The sequence below is a fragment of the Sinocyclocheilus anshuiensis genome, unplaced genomic scaffold, assembly GCF_001515605.1.
Source record: "Sinocyclocheilus anshuiensis isolate Anshui unplaced genomic scaffold, SAMN03320099.WGS_v1.1 scaffold536, whole genome shotgun sequence".
NCBI classification, from domain to species: Eukaryota; Metazoa; Chordata; class Actinopteri; order Cypriniformes; family Cyprinidae; genus Sinocyclocheilus; species Sinocyclocheilus anshuiensis.
This window is the reverse complement of record NW_015557179.1, coordinates 3,063,881-3,078,261: the sequence shown is the minus strand read 5'-3', so window position 1 is coordinate 3,078,261 and position 14,381 is coordinate 3,063,881. Positions and strand designations below refer to the sequence as shown.

The 14,381-nt window shown below is 37.6% G+C and overlaps 3 protein-coding genes across 5 annotated transcripts in view; 1 reads left to right on the top strand and 2 right to left on the bottom strand.

Annotated features, from left to right (window-relative positions):
* Positions 1–7,190, bottom strand: part of LOC107678511 (thyroid adenoma-associated protein homolog) — a 56,040-nt gene extending 48,850 nt beyond the window's left edge. The window contains exons 1-6 of the mRNA XM_016473785.1: positions 7,078–7,190; positions 6,946–6,994; positions 6,601–6,793; positions 6,401–6,489; positions 2,416–2,639; positions 632–1,335 (exon numbers count right to left, since the gene is read on the bottom strand). Of these exons, the coding sequence (XP_016329271.1) occupies positions 632–1,335; positions 2,416–2,639; positions 6,401–6,489; positions 6,601–6,793; positions 6,946–6,994; positions 7,078–7,103 (1,285 nt within the window). The 5' untranslated portion in view covers positions 7,104–7,190. The remainder of the gene's footprint in view (positions 1–631; positions 1,336–2,415; positions 2,640–6,400; positions 6,490–6,600; positions 6,794–6,945; positions 6,995–7,077) is intronic.
* An 854-nt stretch (positions 7,191–8,044) lies between these two features.
* thada (THADA armadillo repeat containing) lies at positions 8,045–9,152 on the bottom strand. Of its 3 annotated transcripts, none has more exons than XM_016473834.1 (5): positions 9,079–9,152; positions 8,750–8,847; positions 8,573–8,679; positions 8,351–8,484; positions 8,045–8,238 (listed from the first exon to the last, which is right to left on the bottom strand). In XM_016473834.1, the coding sequence occupies exons 2-5, from the start codon at positions 8,820–8,822 to the stop codon at positions 8,073–8,075; spliced, it is 480 nt and encodes a 159-aa protein (XP_016329320.1). In that variant the 5' UTR covers positions 8,823–8,847; positions 9,079–9,152; the 3' UTR covers positions 8,045–8,072. The 3 variants fall into 3 exon arrangements, with proteins under 3 accessions (XP_016329320.1, XP_016329319.1, XP_016329318.1); XM_016473833.1 differs by having other exon boundaries at positions 8,750–8,830; XM_016473832.1 differs by having other exon boundaries at positions 8,750–9,152.
* Positions 9,153–9,353: 201 nt separating this feature from the next.
* The window catches only part of plekhh2 (pleckstrin homology domain containing, family H (with MyTH4 domain) member 2), a 39,819-nt gene continuing 34,791 nt past the window's right edge, over positions 9,354–14,381 (top strand). Inside the window, exons 1-3 of the mRNA XM_016473863.1 lie at positions 9,354–9,512; positions 11,717–11,753; positions 12,482–12,619. Coding sequence (XP_016329349.1) covers positions 11,745–11,753; positions 12,482–12,619 — 147 coding nt within the window. The 5' untranslated portion in view covers positions 9,354–9,512; positions 11,717–11,744. The remainder of the gene's footprint in view (positions 9,513–11,716; positions 11,754–12,481; positions 12,620–14,381) is intronic.

The following is a 14,381-nucleotide window of genomic DNA, read 5'->3' as shown; positions in this document are numbered from 1 at the left end:
ACAACACTAAAAAAAAAAAAAAAAAAGTTCTATACAATTTTTCTTTCTATAATTCAATAAAAATGTTTTCTAAAAATATTCCACACTCAAATACCCTAAAATTATTTATACACATATATACACAGATGAATACTGCAAACATTTGAAATTTTATAATAATAAATTAGATATAAAAATAATATAATTAAATTAGATTACAAATGAAATTAAATAAAAAGAATAATAAAATTAAATAAAAATGTATGATTACAATTTCTGTAAATTAGTTTAAATTGTCTGTTTCAATCTCTAAGCATCATCATTCTTAAACTAAAATGTAGTATCAATATTACATAAATTATAATGCATTGCTATTTTGGAGATAAAAATTATTTAAGATCATTCTTTCTTGAGTTCATTTAGTGATAAACATGGTTCCGAGGCAGCTTTACAGAAAATAAATAAATAAATACTTTAAATAATTCTTACTGAATCTTACTGCTGCTTAAGAAACATTGCTATTATTATAAATGGCAAAAACATTTTTGTGAATTCATATATATATAATGAAAGTCTGTTCATAAGAACAATCAAAAATAAAAATCTTTCGTAACATTATAATGTCTTCACTGCACATACACAAGACCCTTACCCTCTGTGCAAGTCGGCATCTCCTGCAGGGCCTGTACCATGTGGCTAAGGCTGGAGGGGTTCCAGCGTAGCAGTTTGGGCAGGAAGTAGTCAAGTATATAAGTTGTTTGATCCAATCGAGCTGTGCACAGTACTTGCAGCAGAGGCCTCACCCAAACTTCATGCCACCCATCTATCCAGACATCCCCATCCCTAAACCGGGCACATAACTGGGCTTTATGGCTGACAAACAACTTCTCCAGAAGGTCGCTGGCGTATGGTGCCATCGTCTGATCCCCCATCAGACCCAGCAGTCTGGATGGCAGTCCACCATCAAGCTTGAGTAGATACTCTGCTCCTAAGTGCTCCACCATGCAGGCCAGTGTGCCGTACTTCCATTTCATATGCCACTCCAGTGCTAGAAGGTCCCGGGAGAGCTGGGTGATGTAAGGGTCGCTGGTGGGATCGGACTTGTGGTCGCTGCAGTGCTGGTGGAGCGTGAGGAGGCTCTGGAACATGGAGCGCGTCTGGTGGCGAACTCCATCTAGCGGGTGCTCCCAGTGGGCATAAATGTGGTGGTGAAGGCGTGCGATTAGAGGAGAGCCTCCAACCAGAGACAAGCGAAGAAGAGGGGGATACATGTCCACCTGGACGCAGTCAACCGCAGCTCCACTCCAAAGTGTCAAAACTCGAGCCACTACCATCACCGTACTGGACTCCTTCACTCTGAGAGAGAGATTCATGTCAGAGAGTAGTTCAAATGGAAATCCAAGCTGATCAACTTCAAAATTAACTAAAAACAGCAGTACAATGTGAATTAGGGGATGAATTTAGAGATAAAACTTATTTGAGAGTAAAACAAAATGTGAAAAAAATGCATTATTTAATTACTTTCATTTTGCTTTCTCACAACAGATATTGAGAAATCATGGATATTTTTTCCCAATGACAGTCATTTTTACCTATATTACATGTGAAGAGAAAATACTACTTTGAAATGAGACCTTTTTACCTTGTAACATAAAAACGGTTGGTAAAAAAAAATAAAAAAAGTTTTTAACATGGTTTATATTGTGTCTTTCTAGGGAGTTTCTTATTTCCTGTCACTTTTTATCTTGCTCTGTAAATATTTGCAATATTTACTGTAATGCAGCTTCAGAATTTTTTATTGTGAAAAACTCTGCACAAAAGAATGACAAATATACACTACCGTTTCTCAGTATTTTTCTAAATTCTTTTAATACTTTCAATACTTTCAACTGTCAGCAAGGATGATTTAAATTGATCAAAAGTGACAGTGAAGATATTTATATTACAAAAGTTAAAAATGCTGTTCTTTGAACTAGAATATTATACATCAAAGAACATTCTTTAAAAAAAAACAGTTTACACAATAAATATCAAGCAGCACAACTCTTTCCAGCAGTTGATGATAACTGATAATAAGAAAATTTATAATAGAAATTTTTTCCAGCATATTATAATGATTTATGAAGGATCATGTGACACTGAAGACTGGAGTAATGATGCTGAAAATTCAGTTTTGCATCACACATTTTAAAATTAATTAAAATAGAAAACAGCTATTTTAAATTGTAATAAAATTTCACATTAATGTTTTTTCTGTATTTTTGATCAAATAAATGCAACCTTGGTGAGCATAAGAGACTTCTTTCAGAAACTTTTTTTAATCTTACAGATTCCGAACTTTTAAAAGATAGTACCGGTATATAAAAAAATGAATAGAAAATGTTTTTTGTTCAACTTTTGCATGTTCTTTGTGTGAATGCGTTTGGTATTCAGTACCTTGTATCTAGAGACAGGAGCACTTCAGGTATGAGCAGCAGCAGTTTCTCAGCCTGTGGACCGAGAGTTCTTCCTCTCCAACTGAGCATAGCCAGAGCTCCTTGACTTAGATACAGAGCCACAGCTGCAGGCCTGCTGCTCTCATACAGACCTGCGCAGCTCTGTCTCAGCCATTGGGTGGCGATGCTGCCTGCATCCACCGAACACTGCAGGAGACCCTCAACCTAGAAACACATTTCCCACTTAACAGTGCTTCCACAGTCAGGAATAGGTTCAAATGCAGCTGAAGTTGAGACAGGGTACAGAATAAGCTTCTTCAGTGGTGGTGCTTGATGAGGCTATAGCCCCATAAGAAACTTGCTTAGCCCCGGCACAGCCCCCCCAAGGATTTCCTAATGATGTTCGTGGTTTTTGGTGTCACTTTCATTAACATTGAAAAATAAACATAAAAAAAAAGCCTAATATGTGGCCTATAAACAATTGATATTATGGGGGAGGGGTCAAGCAACACAAGCAAGCTACGCGCAAACTGTGCGCAAGAGTTATGCCGGTGAATGTCAGTAAATTCACTATAGAGAATGTGAAAGTAAAAAAAACTGACGGAGCTTTCTAACGCTGCATTAACGGCACATATTCTCTGAGACAACGAGAGACGAAACTACTTCAACATATATTCGACATACTATCATAACAAAATTAACAATTCGTCTAACTCTCGCATGCTCTTTAAAACACTGTCCTCCGTCCTTTGTCCTCCTCCTCCCCCTCCTTCATCAACTCTAACAGCTGACGACTTTGTCACATTCATCTTTAATAAAATTAAAACCATCAGTGCACAATTTTCCACACCACAATCTGTCAAGCACATCTTACCAGCAAACATACACTCGTTCACATCCTTCTCTTCACTCTCTGAGGCAGAAGTCTCCAAACTCATCCTTTCTAATCATCCTACTACTTGTCCGCTTGATCCTATTCCATCTCATCTTCTTCAAGCCATTTCTCCTACAGTTGTACCTGCACTCACTCACATCATTAACACATCCCTTTACACTGGTGTTTTTCCCTCAGCATTTAGACAGGCTCGTATAACCCCCTTACTTAAGAAACCCACCCTTAACCCATCTCTTTTAGAGAACTACAGACTGGTTTCCCTTCTTCCTTTCATTGCAAAAACACTTGAACGAGCTGTGTTCAACCAAGTCTCTGCCTTTCTCACACAGAACAACCTCCTCGACAGCAACCAGTCTGGTTTCAGAAGTAAGTAAGTAAGACTGGCAAGAGCGGATTCCAAATCTTCAATACATATCTTGCTGGATCTGTCCGCTGCATTTGACACGGTTAACCACCAGATCCTCCTGTCAAACCTATTGGCAAAAGGCATCTCAGGAACCACACTCCAGTGGTTTGAGTCTTATTTCTCAGATAGTTCCTTCAAGATATCTTGGAGAGGTGAGGTGTCATAACATCTAACTACTGGGGTGCCTCAGGGCTCAGTTCTTGGACCACTTCTCTTCTCCGTCTACATGGCATCACTAGGTTCTGTCATTCAGAAACATGGCTTTTCATATCACTGCTATGCTGATGACACTCAACTCTACCTCTCATTCCATCCTGATGATCCGACGATAGCTGCTCGCATCTCAGCTTGTCTAACAGACATTTCTTGCTGGATGAAAGACCATCACCTTCAACTCAACCTTGCCAAGACAGAACTGCTGAAACGGAAATTAACAGAATCGTTTCATCACAATTTCACCATCCAGTTAGGCTCATCAACCATAACTCCTTCAAAAACAGCCAGAAACCTTGGAGTTATGATTGATGATCAGCTGACTTTCTCAGACGACACTGCTAAAACTGGTCCTGAAGATTTGCTTTATTCAACATCAAGAAGATCAGGCCCTTTCTTTCGGAACATGCTTCACAACTCTTTGTTCAAGCTCTTGTTCTGTCCAGGCTGGACTATTGCAATGCTCTCTTGGTAGGTCTTCCAGTCGGTTCTTTCAAACCTTTACAATTAATCCAGAACGCGGCAGCAAGATACATTTTTAACGAGCCAAAAAGAATGCACATCACACCTCTGTTTATCAGTTCGCACTGGCTACCAATAGCTGCTCGCATAAAATTCAAGGCTTTAATGTTTGCCTACAAAACCACCACTGGCTCCGCACCCCTTTACCTAAATTCATTACTTCAAACTTATGCGCCCTCTAGAAGCTTGCGTTCTGCAAGTGAACGGTGCTTTATTGTGCCATCCCGAAGAGGCACAAACTCACTTTCTCAGACTTTTAACTTAAATGTTCCCTCCTGGTGGAATGACCTGCCCAACTCAGTCCGAGCAGCTGAGTCCTTAGCCATCTTCAAGAATCGGCTAAAAACATCTCTTCCATCTTTATTTGACCTTCTAACTCTAGCACTCTCTATTCTTTATAAAAAAAAAATTTAAAAAAACTTGTCCCTTTTAGACTTGGACTCTATTTATTTACTAACTGCTTGTTTTCTTTAAAAAAAAAACTAACACTTGCTTCTCTAATCTTTTTGCATTCTATCTATTTGTTTTCTTTTTATTTTACAATTATAATTCTGACTTTCTGATTTCTGATGACTTCTGATTAACAAAAGCAAAAAAAGGCCTCTAACACTAACTTTCTCTATTCTATCGGTTTTCTTTTTATTTATTATATGATTAAAAAAAAACCTTGCTACGTGTACTGCATTAAGCTACCTGAGACTTGTTATAGCACTTGCTTATCATTGCTCTTGTTTATTTTGATTGCTTCCATTGTCCTCATTTGTAAGTCACTTTGGATAAAAGTGTCTGCTAATTGTCTAAATGTAAATGTAAATATGCTGATAACGGTATATAACTGTCTTAAATTATTCCCTTAATATTTCTCTTGTGGCCCGTATTGTGAAAAACATGATAAGAAACGTATTTCGCGATAAACAAGCTGTTTTTGAAAATCGGTGCACGAAATAAAGCTGCTCTTAATTTTCATTTATGACTGCAGTGTTAATAATTTTAATTATATGCCCATAATTCATTACATAAATTAATAGACCTGTTTAAAAAAAAAAAAATGTAAAAACCACTTTCAATGAGGAGTAAGCTAATAGCCTAAACTTTAATTATTCTCACAGCGCGCCATGCGTTGATGCGCTATGAAATTATTGTGGGGCAATAATTTCATGTAATTCAATAATAAAACTACCCTAATAATAATAATAATAGACCTAATAATAAGAAGAATGTAACAGGCCTACATTAATAGGAAATGCTAAATCCTCTTAATATTGCCTATTTTTGATGCTTTTGACCATATCTCTGGCTATCGTCGACACATGATACGACGCATCTCAGCACGGGGAGGTTATCGCGGGGCCCCACCGTAGTGCGTGCCCGTCCGCTATGCCACTGTGTTGAAATATTTGTATGAATTGTTGTATGAATTGCACTTTATCTATTGTAAAAAATGGTTAGAATTTACCATGTTTTCCTGCCAGTTGGCACCGAGTGACTGACACTTGATGGTCAGAAAAAAAAATGACTAAATACATGTGTAAAAAATAAATAAATAAATAAATAAATACATAAAATAAAATAAAACAATAAAAAAGGAAAAAAATCCCTACTTTCTCTCTTGTCTATGTGCGTTTATAAATTGTATTAATTTGTAAGTGTCATATTTGGCAGTTGGCATTAGAAGTTATATTACTAATAACAGTGGCATATGAGAAATGTAATATACCACAGAAAAAATATATAAAATTTGCCTTTTTCGAAGCTGCTGTATAACACAAGGTGGCTGTATTTTCATGCTATTTAGATAGCTGAAGCTTATATCATTACTTTCACTCAATTTATTTAGTTTTTTTAGCACCCCCTCTGAACTGTTAAGCCACCACTTAGCACCCCCAACAAAAAAATCCTGGAGCCGCCACTGAGCTTCTTGCTTCTGGGATGAAGGGAACGCTCACTTACAGGTACATCATCTCCGTTCCCCATAATAGATCTAATGAGCAAAACAACAGCCATCCCAGCAGTGCTCTGGACCGTCTGAACAAACTCCTCTAAATGGGAAAAGAACTTAAATATAATACAAAATACATACAGAAATAAATGCAATATACAGTACAAAAAACTCAATGTCAAGTTACATCTGAAGAATACAGTGGTCTTACCATCAGTCAAGATACATGTATAGCAGTTGAGTAGTCCACTGAGAGCCTGACGTAGATCAGACTGATCATTTGAAGCTGAAAGCACTGCAGTACGGGTTCCTGAGATCTCTGAAACACCAGCATTGAGGCCTTCACCACTGCCAGACAGGACTGCATCAGCTGAGCCTGGGCCACATGACGACTGGCCAGACCCCTGAACAACACATCAAATGTCAACAACAATAAACCATGTTACAGATAAGAGAAAGAAACATGGTTACAAGAATTCTGGGTATTAGGAATTAGATGTCAACATTTTTGTCCATGCATACAGCACATTATACAATACAATACTGAACAGTTTACCTGTTCTGCTCCACATAATAATTCAAAGTCCACTGGAAGAACAGGAGGACTATGAGAGGAAAAAAAAAAAGTGACTGATTTTGCAGAATGGAGAAAGTCAAGATATGCCATTAAAGGATTTAACTTACTAACCTTCTGTTAGCAAACGAAGAACACATTTCTCGCCTGAAAATCAAGCAGAACAATTTTTAAATACAGTACATTACACTGCAAGCACTACCGCTTGGTGTCGGAAATATTTGATTTTTGATTTTAATACTCACCAAGGATGCATTTGACCAAAAAATACAGTAAAAACAGTAATATTATGAAATATTATTATAATTTAAAATAACCATTTTCTATTTTAATACATTTTAAAGTGCAATTTATTCCTGTGATGGTAAAGCTGAATTTTCTGCATAATTACTGCAGTCTTCAGTGTCACATGATCCTTCAGAAATCATTCGAATATGCTGATTGGATGTTCAAGAAACGTTTCTTATTGTTATCATCAATGTTGAAACTAGTTGTGTTGCCTAGTAATTTTCTGGAAACTGTGATTTTTGTTTTTTTTCAGGATTCTTAAAATATAGAAAAATAGAAAGTTTAAAAGCAGTGTTTATTTAAAAATTCAAATATTTTGTAATGGTAAATTATACCATTATAAATGCATGTAGTGTCACTTTTAATTAATGCATGCTTGGCTGATTAAAAGTATTAATTTCTTTAAAAAATAAATAAAAAAAAACACTGATTCCAAACTTTTGAAGCAGTGTGTATCTGATATTATGATAAATTCTAATAAAATGACATCACTTAGACATACCGATTTTAAAGTGAAAAAAGTGTGACGTTACATGTGGCCAAGTATGGTGACCCATACTTGGAATTAGTGCTCTGCATTTATCTCACACACACACAGCAGTGAACACACACACACACCGTGAACACACACCCGGAGCAGTGGGCAGCCATTTATGCTGCGGCGCCCGGGGAGCAGTTGGGGGTTTGGTGCCTTGCTCAAGGGCACCTCAGTCGTGGTATTGAAGGTGGGAGAGAGCGCTGTACATTCACTCCCCCCACCTACTCGAGTCTCGGTACGAGACTCGAACCCGCAACCTTTGGGTTATGAGACTCTCTAACCATTAGGCCACGACTTCCCCTAACCTAAAGCCATCCAGACAGGAAGTGATGCTATCTGTTAAGTGTGAGCAGTGATCCATGCTCGTAGAGGAGAGACAGGAGGACAGGCTCTCAGACAGACATCCAAGAGTCTGCTCCTGCAGCCAACTTGGACCACTACCTAGTGCACTGGTGCAGAAGAAAAAGATGATGCCAGTGTGTTGAACAGATAAATATATGTGCACAAAACCCCAAAAGTCAATATCTTCAAATGTGACCACGAAATGTGGGTACTTTTAACCTTGCTACAGCTCTCTTAAGTGGGTTCTTAGCTGGCAGTGTGGTAAAAAAGAAAGCTAGTGTGCTCAGGCAGGCCTGCAGTAAAGGACTCATAGGGGACTCATCCTTTCTCAACTGCTCCAACAGGAAACCTGCCTGCAGTCAACATACAAACCAACGAATTAAAAAGTGATTACATTCCGTATAATTCAGTGAAGATATATCAGATGTGATGCAGACCGACCTTAGAGATGAGCTGGATCTGCTCAACCGGATCGGAGGATGATAAACTGTTCCTTAGAACCTGAGCAGGCTCTGTGGATCTGCTATCCCCATCCACAGACAGGGAATCTGAGAGAAGGCATGAGATATTACAGGAAACTATATGCACAAGCACAAAAAGTTGATTTCGGTCACTCACCTGTCAGGCTCTTCTGCTTGACATCATGCAAAGCTACAGCCTCCACTTCAGGTGCTGTCTTCTTTACAACCATGACTAGACCTGAGACAAAACGCCAACTGCAGATGTGTGTCATAAATTAATTGTATAATTACTTCAAACGATCATACAACAACTGCAGAAGACCAACTTAAGGATGTTATGGCAGCTCTGGCTCAACCTAATGTGATACTAGTCCTAGTCACATTACTATTTCCTGCAGCTATTTACATTACATTCTCCTCCACACCGAACACGCCGTTTACCTACACATTCAAAACAGTCTGAGACATGAAAATATACTGCCACACCTTTGTAACAAAGCAGGAAGCGGTGAAAAAGGTCAATGCTACAAGTAGAAATAAGTATTTCCACAGCAACATAACATACATTCTGGAGTCGCGCTGGAAGCCCGCCCAGCACAAATATGATTGGTTCAGGCACAGCACTTCTGATGCGTGATTGGTCCACGAAAAGTCAATAATTCAGGACATCACCGTTTTATTAAAAAACCGTCCTAACCACACCTACAATGGTTTGATTGTGCGTGCTCGTAAAAACACGCCCCCGGTCCCGCCTACTTCCACAGGACGACGCTGGAGTGAAAACTTTGAGCTAGAAAACGGTCGCTCTTTATTTCATAATTAGGTCATTAGTGCAAAAACGACTGCGACGACACGGAATATTATTTTTATTATGGTGTTGAAAAGAGTGCCATCTTCAGCACTGTAACACAGATTCCCGGGTAAGGATAAAATCCTTAACTATTAACAAAAAAAGTATTGTTTATGTTTCTTGGCAAAGGGAATATAAGAGTAACTTACTTAAATATAAAGTTTATATCTCTAGTTATTAAAATAAGTGCTTTATTATGTGTTTAGATCAAAGCAGATTCTAAAATTATATATATATATATATATATGCACCCTGTTGATTACTTCAAAAGTTATTTTGAAAATGAAAGGCTTATTATTGAATACGTTTGAAATACACTATTAATAATTGATTTGATATAACTGAAATTCAGTTTGGTTCTGTATATTCTGTTCATTTTCAAGAACACAAATCTGTCGCTAGCTGCGGTAGATAGGTAGTTAACACATAATGTACCCATAGACCATTTTAATCTAAATATTTTAGGCTGAAATGTATATGTAATGCAGATAATGTTATGTTGAATCATTGTATGTTTGCTCTGCATTATGCAGTGAAACTGACAGATCTCCTTCTAGTCCTGAGATGGAGATTCATTCCTGGTCTCAACTGTACAATTCACAACATAAATGTTATATGTGTACCATATTGGAGACCTCTTAACTAAACATTTATTTATACGTTTAATGGTTATGAAGAGAGCATTTTAATCTCATACTGCAGTATATATTACCTTCCTGATCTTCTACTGTATGTACTTGTATACACTTCTAGATCTACACTTAATGACCCTGTTATTGGCTCACTTTCCCTAAATTTTCCTCATAAGGAGGTTGTTCCACTGTAAAACATGTTTTTATCCACATTGGTTAAGATTCAAACCCTCAGTCTTATTTACCAGAACAGCTTAATTGAGCTCAACACATGTTTACACTCTCTTTGTGCCCGTGCCAATGCTATAATGAGAGCTTATTATAACCAAGAGTTGTAGAGAAGTTGTAATGAAATGTGCTGTTGTGCTTTCCCCCACCTGCTTTACATCAGTTGACACATGTTTGTGATAATTAAAACTTTTATGATGGAAAAGTGTGATGATGGTGCATCAGTGCTGGCTGGTAGGGTTTGTTTTTATAGTGGTGCTCAGTTTGTCCAGGGCTCTGCCTGTGGCCCTCCGAGACCAATCATTTTCACTGCCTCTTTCTCCAACCAATACAGTTTCTTTCCAACTGATTAAAGTCAAAGTTTATCTCTGATATCAAGCATTAGGGCTGTGCGATATTGAAGAAAAATGCGATATGCGATAACTCATTAAATAATGCGATATTCGATATGCGATACGATAATGCTTAAAGTGCCACATGCTCAGATGAAACAGTTTTACTCAGCTGTTGCTGAGTCAGTTCTGTGAACTTCTATAACTATCTTGTGTCATATATATATATATATATATATATATGGTTATTTGTATGTATGTATGTATGTATGTATGTAACAAGAGTTCCTGTAAAACCACAACAAATTCCTTGTGTTTGCACACACTTAAGTGGTGAATAAAGCTCATTCTGATTCTGATTCTAATAAGAAAGCACCCCTACAATAACTTCTGAAAGTGAACGGTATGTGTTTTACTCGAGCATTAAATAAAAATGCCATTTTAACATTAGTGTAATCGTTTTAACATGAGTTTAGGAACTGAATAATAAAAAGGAAAAATATAAAAATGCTTAGAATTTACTCTTTGAATTCAGTATGCACTGATTCTTATTTAAGCTACAAAAGTTATTTAGGTAAGAGCAGTGAGTGATTTTCTCTTTGTCTTTTGTTCATGGCCCCAAATATTGCAAGCTGTAGCGATATGCATATTGTCATTGTACATTTGCGATATTTCGATAATTTTGATATATTGCACAGCCCTATCAAGCATCTATGAACATTTCATTTAATATCGACAGCTGGCATATACCTGTATTAATCAGATTTCTGTGCAAGTTGTGAAAAGTCAAGCTGTGGAAGAAGCACATTTTCTAGAAAGTTCTTTTGTCAAAATAACTCAGTTTTGCTATTCATGATGATGATTATTTTGATGTGCTTTCCCAGTCTGTATTTCATCATGGGTCAAGGTTGAATCACTCTTGAATTTTGTTTTGATATTGGTAATCAAATCACTGTTAATATTGCAACATTGTTGGCTGATGTGTAAGTATTTTAAGTACTTATTTGATGTAATTGAAGTACATTTTATAACCATTAGACGTCGTTTCAATGTTGTTTCAGGTTTGTTTGGTTTTTTTTCAGCGTTGAAACAACTGATATTGCTTTTGCAATGTTGAAGGTCAGTCACATGCTGACTTGTTTGTTTGGCCATTATGTTTCCAATTTCCATGAATCATTTCAAACGGAGTTTCTGTGAACTGATTGATATACCTGATTCAGCTATTCGTTTTCAGCATCACAAAAATCTTTTTACAGAAGTCCCTGTCTGACATTTTTCATATACTGCAATGTTTCAGTAAAAATGCATGTAGATAATTATGTGGATGCATGCTTAAATCATTTTTAAATGGATTTTTACTGCAGTTTAGTTCTTGCATTTAAACGTTTAGAATCTAAATGCTCAGACAGCATTGCAATGTTTGTTCTGATTTTGCAAATGGGATAAACATTCATTGATATTGCAATATTATTTTTACGTCTTTTCAACATAAGGAAATAAACATTAATTTGTAAGTAATTTGTTAACTTTTTATATAAGCATTAAGCATTGTTTCAACATTTTTCAATGTTAAACAACAACTGACATCTACTTTTCAATGTTAAAATGTGGCCGGTTGGTCAAAATGATGGTTCCTAGCAATTATAGAAATATCAAGATGTATATCAAATATCTTGAAGAGGCTGAAAAATATCAAGATATAATTGCTTTGCTATTTCACCCAGCCAGTCCTGCATCTGATTCATATTCAGTCTTATCTTCATTAGTTTATCGTCTTGAGTGGTCTTCTACTACAAGCTCTGTGTGTCCATCTGCTTGGGTCTCATGCTGTGTATGTGATGTGGCAGGGCCTGAGGGGTGACGGCATGGCGGAAGGCGATGAAAGCGCAGGTGGGACGTGGAAAGAGAAGTACATGGCCCTCGAGGCCCTGCTCTTCAAGTTCCGTGGACAGATGAGCGTGATCCGAGAGCTCACGGCAGAAAAGGTCAGTCAAACGCACTACGTCTCGGTCCCTGAATCACTCGGCCTGCTGTTTACAGTGGTGCTCTCAGACCTTTAAAAATCATTCAATCAGACCGTATGCTGAGCAAGTAAAACCTACCCTACCCCAGCCATCTTTTATTAAAGTAATAACAGAACAGGCATATGATTTGTCTGCAACTGTCACCACCCCACTAATTCCTGTCTGTATTTTTATTGCCGAGATACTCAATCGGAGGGAATTCTAGGAAAGGCAAAGAAGGCACCTATTAAAGTAGAGTGTGTGTGTGTATATGCGTGCCATGGCCTATTTCTTTGGCCTATCTCGAGGGAGAGCAGATTAGAGGTTAATATAAACACACGCTTGACCACAGGGCTCCAAACTGCTGCATTCTGGGAAAGCAGAATCTTCTTTGAATTACAGACTCGAGATGTATTCGGGTGCTTTAAATGTCTTGCCCTTGGGGAGAGGTCAAGTTTAGGAAATGTATATTCAGCTCAAGTGTTGTGATGATGCTCTTTCTTGAGCATTTTTAATGTTTGAGGTCCCAATGTATTTTGTCTCTTTTCTGACTGAATCTAATACAGTTTTAACTGCCTCATCTTTCAATAATGGCCTCTTTGGGAAACCTGAATCACATAACCAAATAAGCTGAACCAAATAAATGTTATGGACATGTAAATATGGGGGCCATGTTATTTTTATTTTATTATTTATATTTTATTTTTATTTAATTTAACTATTATTTTATTATCTCTTATCAGTGGTTCTCAACCAAGGGGCCTCAGAAAACTTACCATGCAGCCACATGATGACTCAAAGGTACCTAAATATAGGTACATCAATATTAATATATTAAAATAATAAAAGAAAGAAAGAAAACATAAAATGTTGTAAACTGCAATGAGATGTTTTTTCCCCCTCAATAACTTATATCATATTTTTCTTATTGAACAAATAAAAAAAAAATCTAATCAAATCAAATCACTTTTATTGTCACATCACCACAGCACATGTGCCTTGGTGAGTGAAATTCTTGGGAGCGTGCTCCAGACAGTGCAGAAACAATTACATATAGACATACTTACAGACTATACATACATATACATATACACACAGTGTACTATTAGACATACTTACAGTTAGCAATACACATTATAAACAGTAACACATTCTGCATTATGTACACATATATACACAAAATATGCGAAGGTGCAGCAGATTATACATGAACTGGATACGCAAAATGTCATGGGTGTGCATTGGATGGTATCCAGTGGTAGCAGATTATTGTATTAAGTGCAGTGTGTACATATAGTCCAGTATTGAACTGTGTTGGAGTTAAAGTGCAGTGTGTGGCATACCGTATATTGGGAGTATGCTGTAGGGTGTATTAGTTCTGACTGTTCATTAGTCTGATAGCCTGAGGGAAAAAGCTATCCCTCAGTTGGCTAGTGCGGGATCGGATGCTGCGGAGACGTCTTTCTGAGGGCAGCAGGGAGAGCAGTCTGTGGGACGGGTGGCTGGAATCACTGATGATCCTTCCTCCGGGCTTTCCTTGTACACTGCCTGGTGTAGATGTCTTGGAGAGGGAAACTCACCTCCAACAATGTGGCGGGCAGTTCGCACGACCCTTTGCAGAGCTTTGCGGTTGCCCGCAGTGCTGTTTCCAAACCAGGCAGTGATGCAGCCAGTCAGGATGCTCTCCACAGTGCAGGTGTAGAATGTTCTGAGGATGCTGGGGCTCATGCCAAACTTCCTCAGC

Bases quoted from the DNA above. Each gene is read 5' to 3' on its own strand.
- thada (XM_016473832.1), bottom strand. From the start codon at position 8,864: ATGACACACATCTGCAGTTGGCGTTTTGTCTCAGGTCTAGTCATGGTT. The intron at 8,680-8,749 runs GTGAGTGACCGA...GCCTTCTCTCAG, and splicing joins CAAGCAGAAGAGCCTGACAG to ATTCCCTGTCTGTGGATGGG. The intron at 8,239-8,350 runs GTTAAAAGTACC...CTTCTGCACCAG, and splicing joins CTTAAGAGAGCTGTAGCAAG to TGCACTAGGTAGTGGTCCAA.